This window comes from Bos mutus, chromosome 2, assembly GCF_027580195.1.
Source record: "Bos mutus isolate GX-2022 chromosome 2, NWIPB_WYAK_1.1, whole genome shotgun sequence".
Lineage (NCBI taxonomy): Eukaryota > Metazoa > Chordata > Mammalia > Artiodactyla > Bovidae > Bos > Bos mutus.
The window spans coordinates 34,552,094-34,560,808 of NC_091618.1; the positions used below are offsets into that span (position 1 = coordinate 34,552,094).

The 8,715-nt window shown below is 39.5% G+C and overlaps 1 protein-coding gene across 1 annotated transcript in view; it reads right to left on the reverse strand.

Moving 5' to 3' along the window:
- SPAG16 (sperm associated antigen 16) overlaps positions 1-7,818 on the reverse strand; it is a 1,070,067-nt gene extending 1,062,249 nt beyond the window's left edge. The window contains exon 1 of the mRNA XM_070387101.1: positions 7,643-7,818. Within this exon, the coding sequence (XP_070243202.1) occupies positions 7,643-7,769 (127 nt within the window). The 5' untranslated portion in view covers positions 7,770-7,818. The remainder of the gene's footprint in view (positions 1-7,642) is intronic.
- Positions 7,819-8,715: the final 897 nt, after the last annotated feature.

Consider the following 8,715-nt stretch of genomic DNA (forward strand, 5'->3'; position numbering starts at 1 on the left):
AGTCTGCCACTGTTTTCACTGTTTCCCCATCTATTAGCCATGAAGTGATGGGACCAGATGCCATGATCTTAGTTTTCTGAATGTTGAGTTTTAGGGCAACTTTTTCACTCTCCTCTTTCACTTTCATCAAGAGGCTCTTTAGTTCTTCTTCATTTTCTGCCATAAGGGTGGTGTCATCTGCATATCTGAGGTTATTGATATTTCTCCCTGCAATCTTGATTCCAGGTGTGCTTCATCCAGTCCAGAATTTCTCATGATGTACTCTGCATATAAGTTAAATAAGCAGGGTGACAATATACAGCCTTGACGTACTCCTTTCCCAATTTGGAAACCAGTCTGTTGTTCCATGTCCAGTTCTAACTTGCTTCTTGACCTGCATAAAGATTTCTCAGGAGGCAGGTCAGGTGGTCTGGTATTCCCGTCTCTTGAAGAATTTTCCAGTTTGTTGTGATCCACATAGTCAAAGGCTTTGGCTTACTCAGTAAAGAAGATGTATTTTTTCTGGAACTCTCTTGTTTTTTCGATGATCCAATGGATGTTGGCAATTTGATCTCTGGTTACTCTGCATTTTCTAAATCCAGCTTGAACATCTAGAAGGTCACGGTTCATGTACTGTTGAAGCCTGACTTGGAGATTTTTTTTTGCATTACTTTGCTAGAGTGGGAGATGAGTGCAAATGTGTGGTAGCTGAACATTCTTTAGCATTGCCTTTCTTTGGGATTGGAACGAAAACTGACCTTTTCCAGTCCTGTGGCCACTGATCAGCTTTCCAAATTTGCTGGCATATTGAATGCAGCACTTTCACAGCATCATCTTTTAGGATTTGAAATAGCTCAACTGGAATTCCATCACCTCTACTAGCTTTTTTTGTAGTGATGCCTCCTGAGGCCCACTTAACTTTGCATTACAGGATATCTGGCTCTAGGCGAGTGATCATACCATCGTGGTTATCTGGGTCATGAAGATCTTTTCAGTATAGTTTTTTGTGCATTCTCGCCACCTCTTCTTAATATCTTCTGCTTCTGTCAGGTCCATGCCATTTCTGTCCTTGATTGAGCCTATCTTGGCATGAAGTGTTCCCTTGATATATCTAATCTTCTTGACGGGATCTCTAGTCTTTCCCATTCTATTATTTTCCTCTATTTCCATGCATTGTTCACTTAGGAAGTCTTTATCTCTCCTTGCTCTTCCTTGGGATCCTACATTCAAATGGGTATATCTTTCCTTTACTCCTTTGCTTTCATGTCTTTTCTTTTCTCAGCTATTTGTAAGGCCTCCTCAAACAACTATTTTTCCTTTTCGCATTTCTTTTTCTTGGGAATGGTCTTGATCACTGCCTCTTGTACAATGTCACAAACCTCCGTCCATAGTTCTTAAGGTACTCTATCAGATCTAATCCCTTGAATCTATTTCTCACTTCCACTGTGTAGTCATAAGGGATTTGATTTAGGTCATACCTGAATGGTCTAGTGGTATTCCTTACTTTCTTCCATTTAAGTCTGAATTTGGCAATAAGGAGTTCGTGATCTGAGCCATAGTCAGCTCCCACTCTTATTTTTGTTGACTGTATAGAGCTTCTCCATCTTTGGCTCATAGATAGGAAGAATAAATATTGCTAAAATATTCATACTACTCAAAGCAGTATACAGAGTCAATGAAATCCCTATCAGAACATCAATAACATTTTTCATAGAACTGTAAAAAATAAACCTAAAATTTGTATGGAAACACAAAATACCCAAAATATCAAAACAATCTTAATATATAAAAACAAAGTTGGAATTATCACAATGCTAAAAAGCTTTAATAGTCAAAAATGCAAGAAATTGTCACAAAACAGATATATAAATGTAAGAAAATACAAAGCCCAGAAATAAACCCATATTTATATGGACACTCAATCAAGGAAGCAAAACTATACAATGAAGAAAATATAGCCTCTTTTAAATTATTCTGGGAAAACTAGATAGACATAGGCAAAAGAATGAAACTGGACCATTTTCTTTCACCATATACAAAAATAAACTCCAAATGGATCAAAGACTTAAATATAAAACCTTAATCATAAAACTCCTGGAAGAAAACATGGGCAGTAGTATGCTCTGTGATTTTTTGGATACATCTCCTCAGGCAAAAGGAACAAAAGCAAAAATAAACAAATGAGACTACATCAAATTAGAAAACTTTTGCATAACAAAAAAAAAAACAATAAAATGAAAAGGGAAAGCACAATCTACTGAATGGGAGATGATATTAGCAAATCATATATCTGATAAGGAATTAACATCCAAAATAAGTATAGAACTCATAAAACTCAACATCAAAAGAGACAATAATCCAATTAAAAATGAGCAAAGGGCCTATAGACTTTTTTTTCAAGGACTATATTTAGATAGCCAACATACATATGTAAGGTTTCAAAATCTTTAATCATCACTGTGAAAAACACAGTGGGATATCACCTCACACCTGTCAGCATAGCTATTACCAAAAATCAAGAAATAGCAAGTGCTGGTGAGGATGTGAAGAAAAGGCAACTCTCACGCACTGTTCACGGGAATGCAAATTGGTGCACCTACTATGGAAAACATACAAAGGTTCCTTAAAACTTTTTAAAGAGAACTAATATATGATCCAGACATTCCACTTCTGTGTACTTATCTGAAGAAAACAAAACACTAATTTGAAAAGATATATGCAGTCTATGTTTATTTCAGCATTATTTACAATAGTCAATATATGGAAATAACCTAAGTGTCCATCAACAGATGAATGAATAAAGAAGATGTGGTACACATAAATACTATGGAATACTACTCAGCCATAAGAAAACTAAAATCTTGCCATTTAAAACAACACGTATGGACCTTCAGGGTATCATAGTAAATAAACAACAAATACTGTATGGTTTCATTATATGTAGAATCTAAAAATTGAAAATAAAAAAATAAGCACAACAGAAGTAGTCTCAAGAGAGAAAAAATCTAATGGATGCCAGATATCAGGGAGATGCAGAGATTGGTGAAAAATATGTCAGGAATTAAGAGGTACAAACTCCCAGTTATAATATAAATATGTGATGGTGTAGTAATGTACAGCATAGGGAATATAATCAATAAAACTGCAAAACTCTGTATGGCGACTAACAGTAACTAGACTTCTAGTGGCAACTATTTCATAAAGTATAAAAATAATGAATCACTATGTTGTACACCTAAACTAATATAATGTTGTACATCAGTTTTACTTCAATTAAAAAGAAAAATCCTAAAAAGCCATTATAGTCAACAAGAGAGTCCAAAATGCAGTACTTGGATGCAATCTCAAAAACGTAAGAATGATCTCTGTTCGTTTCCAAGGCAAACCATTCAACATCATAGTAATCCAAGTCTATGCCCCAACCAGTAATGCTGAAAAAGCTGAAGTTGAATGGCTCTATGAAGACCTATAAGACCTTCTAGAACTAACACCACCCAAAATTTCCTTTTGATTATAAGGGACTGAAATGCAAAAGTAGGAAGTCAAAAAACACCAGGAGTAACAGGCAAATTTGGCCTTGGAGTACAGAATGAAGCAGGGCAAAGGCTAATAAAGTTCTGCCAAGAGAACACACTGGTCACAGCAAACAACCTCTTCCAACAATGCAAGAGAAGACTCTACACATGGACATCACCAGATAGTCAACACCGAAATCAGACTGATTATATTCTTTACAGGCAAAGATGGAGAAGCTTTATACAGTCAGCAAAAACAAAACCAGGAGCGGACTGTGGCTCAGATCATGAACTCCTTATTGCCAAATTCAGACTTAAATTGAAGAAAGTGGGGAAAACCACTACACCATTCACGTATGACATAAGTCAAATCCCTTATGACCATACAGTGGAAGTGAGAAATAGATTTAAGGGACTAGATCAGAGAGAGTGCCTGAAGAACTATGGACAGAGGTTCATGACATTGTACAGGAGACAGGAATCAAGACCATCCCCAAGAAAAAGAAATGCAAAAAAGCAAAATGGCTGTCTGAGGAGGCCTTACAAATAGCTGTAAAAAGAAGAGAAGCAAAAAGCAAAGGAGAAAAGGAAAGATATACCCATCTGAATGCAGAGTTCCAAAGAATAGCAAGGAGAGATAAGAAAGCCTTCCTCAGTGATCAATGCAAAGAAATAGAGGAAAACAATAAAATGGGGAAGACTAGAGATCTCTTCAAGAACATTAGAGATACCAAGGGAACATTTCATGCAAAGATGGGCTCAATAAAGGACAGAAATGGTATGGACCTAACAGAAGCAGAAGATATTAAGAAGAGATGGCAAGAATACACAGAACTGTACAAAAAAGATCTTCACGACTCAGATAATCACAGTGGTGTGATCATTCACACTCACCTAGAGCCAGACATCTTGGAATGTGAAGTCAAGTGGGCCTTAACAAGCATCATTACGAACAAAGCTAGTAGAGGTGATGGAATTCCAGTTGAGCTATTTCAAATCCTAAAAGATGATGCTGTGAAAATGCTGCACTTAATACATCAGCAAATTTGGAAAACTCAAATTTGGAAAGTGGCCACAGGACTGGAAAAGGTCAGTTCTCATTCCAATCCCAAAGAAAGGCAATACCAAAGAATACTCGAACTACCGTACAATTGCACTCATCTCACACGCTAATAAAGTAATACTCAAAATTCTCCAAGCCAGGCTTCAGCAATGCATGAACTTCCAGATGTTCAAGCTGGATTTAGAAAAGGCAGAAGAACCAGAGATCAAATTGCCAACATCTGCTGGATCATCAAAAAAGCAAGACCGTTTCAAAAAAAAAAATCTACTTTTGCTTTATTGACTATGCCTAAGCCTTTGACTGTGTGGATCACAATAAACTGTGGGAAATTCTTCAAGAGATGGGCATACCAGACCACCTGACCTGCCTCTTGAGAAATCTACATGCAGGTCAGGAAGCAACAGTTAGAACTGGACATGGAACAACAGACTGGTTCCAAATAGGAAAAGGATTATGTCAAGGCTGTATATTGTCACCCTGTTTATTTAACTTATATGCAGAGTACATCATGAGAAACGCTGGGCTGCAGGAAGCACATGCTGGAATCAAGATTGCTGGGAGAAATATCAATAACCTCAGATATGCAGATGACACCACCCTTATGGCAGAAAGTGAAGAAGAACTAAAGAGCCTCTTGATGAAAGTGAAAGAGGAGAGTGAAAAAGTTGGCTTAAAGCTCAACATTCAGAAAACTAATATCATGGTATCTGGTCCCATCACTTGAGAAATAGATGAGGAAACAGTGGCTGACTTTATTTTTTTGTGTTCCAAAATCACTGCAGATGGTGACTGCAGCCATGAAATTAAAAGATGCTTACTCCTTGGAAGGAAAGTTATGACTAACCTTGACAGCATATTAAAAAGCAGAGACATTACTTTGTCAACAAAGGTCCATCTAGTCAAGGCTATGGTTTTTCCAGTCATCATGCATGGATGTGAGAGTTGGACTATAAAGAAAACTGAGTGCTGAAGAATTGATGCTTTTGACTATGGTGTTGGACAAGACTCTTGAGAGTCCCTTGGACTGCAAGAAGATCTAACCAGTCCATCGTAAAGGAGATCAATCCTGGGTGTTCATTGGAAGGACTCATGTTCAAGCTGAAACTCCAATACTTTGGCCACCTGTTGCGAAGAGCTGACTCATTTGAAAAGACACTGATTCTGGGAAAGATTGAGGGCAGGAGGAGAAGGGGACGACAGAGGATTAGATGGTTGGATGGTATCACACTCAGTGACCATGGGTTTGGGTAGACTCCAGTTTGGGTAGACTCCAGTACTCTTGCCTGGAAAATCCCATGAGTGGAGGAGCCTGCCTGGTAGGCTGCAGTCCATGCAGTCACGAACAGTCGGACACGACTTGAGCAAGTTCACTTTCACTTTTCACTTTCATCCATTGGAGAAGGAAATGGCAACCCACTCCAGTGTTCTTGCATGGAGAATCCCAGGTACGGGGGAGCCTAGTGGGCTGCCCTCTATGGGGTCGCACAGAGTCGGACACGACTGAAGTGACTTAGCAGCAGCAGCAGCAGCAGTTGGTGACAGATAGGGAGGCCTGGCATCCTGTGGTTCATAGGGTTGCCAAGAGTTGGACATGACTGAGTTACTGACCTGAAAAAGTTATAGTTTCTTGTATTTGTAAATGTGATTACTTGGAAAAGTCTAATATGTTGGCAGTTGCAACTCAGTGACCTCCATGCAAATTCAGTAAACCAGATTTTCATTAGTGAAAGTTCTACTATATTGGAGTCTCATGACTTATTTCATAAAGATGTTTGCAAAAACTTACTTCACTCTATTTGTCTCATGTTAACTCAAAATACTGTGACAGAAATCATTTTAATGCAGGTAGATATAAGATGCCTGGTTATCACTAACATGGCTATTGAATAACTTCATGTTTTAGACATAAATCAGCTATGAAGAGGCACTGAATTGTTTCTGAATTTAAAAAGGAATATTACTGGAAATGACAACTTGTTAAGGGTCAGGAAAACAGAATACGAAACCTCACTTAAAACACTAGAGCACCCACTTCTTTCTCTCAAATTGCTTTCAGATTATTCAAACACACTCCTATAAATATCATGTCCACATTGAATAAACTACATATATTTTCTTTGAGCTTTTCAATCAAGTTCTTCAAAGCTCTTTGTAGCAGGGATGTGTACTGAGCCTGAGTCAGGACAGGTTAATCAGTTTAAAAACCTACAAGATGAATCATTGCTGGATCTCTGAAATCTTTAATTAAATATAGGTGGATTATATTTGAACAACAAAAAAACAGATTTTGCAGTTTCCTTGATACCTTTAAGAATAAAACAGATTACCCATCTCTCTCTTATCTGCCAGAAGAATAGTTATCTTTCTCACGAACCCTCCCCCTCTCTCGTACCATTAATTTAGAGAAGGGGAGCTCAAAAGTTTTACCCAATAAATAGTGAGCCTACACATCCACATGTGGCTATTCAATTTTTCTAGTTATTTCCATTGATAACTGCTCATCTCTGTCTTATCTGATTTCTTCATAGCATAGCTGAGACTTGTCAGCTCACCAGGATACCATTCAGTTGCTAAAAGGGGTAAAAAGTTATCATCATTAAGTAGCCCACAATGAAACTATCCAGTGGGTCGCTGCTACCAAAACAAATCACAGAAGCACTGGACAACTGGGCCATCTACAGGATCTGAATGGATATCCTGATGTTAAATCCTAAAGGGAGCGGTTTTTTCCTTAACCTCCGGATGTTCCCCTATGGAATTTATTTTCATGGCATTCTGTGCTTAAGAAAACCACTGAGTGAAAGGAGGGTTGGATTAATTTGTGGGGCTACTTTAAACAAAATTGCAAAGTTTACTGAGTGGTGACTACGAACTTTTTCCAACAGGAACACATCAGCCTACAACTACAACAAGGCGAAAAATTACAGTGGGCAGGTTTCCGGGGTCGCGTTGTCGGAAAGATCACCGTGAGATCCAACAGGCGCCTCTACCAGCTGGCGGACCCCAGGCTTCAAAGGGCGCCCTCGCTCCCAACACCCGTTACCGCGGCCAGAGTCTGGGTGCCCCGCCTACACGCGAAGGATACGCTCCAGGTAGTAGGCACCCTCAGCAGCCACCGCCTCCGCGGTGTCCCCGGCAGCCGACAAGCCCATGCCCAACGCTTCTTCCAGGACCCGCAGGGCGGAGGAGGGCGTCCCTTGCTGAGTAGCCATCTGAAACGCTCCGGACGCCTTGCCCCTGACTGGCCGCCGCAGCCCTAAGGCCAACCGCGAAGACGTAGAGTAGAACACATACAGCTCTCGCGAGAGTCTGGCCTCCACCCCTCCCACCACGCGGGGCCGGAAGGGCTGTCTAGAGCCCTGAGCGTTGAAGCCCTCCGCGCTTCCTACGTTACCGGGGCAACCTCCGTTCCCTGGTTACCCTAACACTCAGCAAGCAGTGCCTGGTGTGGAAGAGGTAAAATGAATCAATGGACTTGGTTTGCACACATTTTCTAACCGAAGTGGCTTGGTTTTCTTCAGTTTTGACCCTGAAGCATTTGTTTTTCACTTTGCTTTCTTCTCTAAATTGTCTTTTTTTGGTTCTTACATGCCCATCATCAGTCCCCAGATATTTTAGGCATGTGTAGAGTCCTACCTTTTCCCAGGGAAAACTAATCGAAAAGAGGAGGATCTTCAGCGCCTTAGCGGGGGGATGCGGGCGGGGTTGGATCCTGAAAATCATAACTGAGATTGGCCCAGGGGAACTACAAATAAAAACCCTAAACAATTCCGTTCTCATGCTCCTTTAAAGTATTAATTATCTGGACGTCTGTTTTGACTTTGGTTTTATATTCTGGAACTTGGAGGTTTAGCGTTAATTCTTACCAAAGTAAAGCCGTTTCCATACGAATTTTGAAGTACAAGCGATCCTAAAATAATGTATAATAAGTGCCTGCCCAATCATGTGCAATCATTTTGCTATGACATAATTTTCTTCGGGTTTATATTGTGTATGTATCAGAAGCATCTACAGGGCCCTTTTCTTTACAGATTCTTTTTTATCTTACACTATTGAAAATTGATGTCAAACAGCAACTCATTATAAAAGTTCCCATTTAATACCAAAAAAAAAAAAAGTGGTAACTTCTAATGAAATGATTAAGAGCTCCTTTACTGG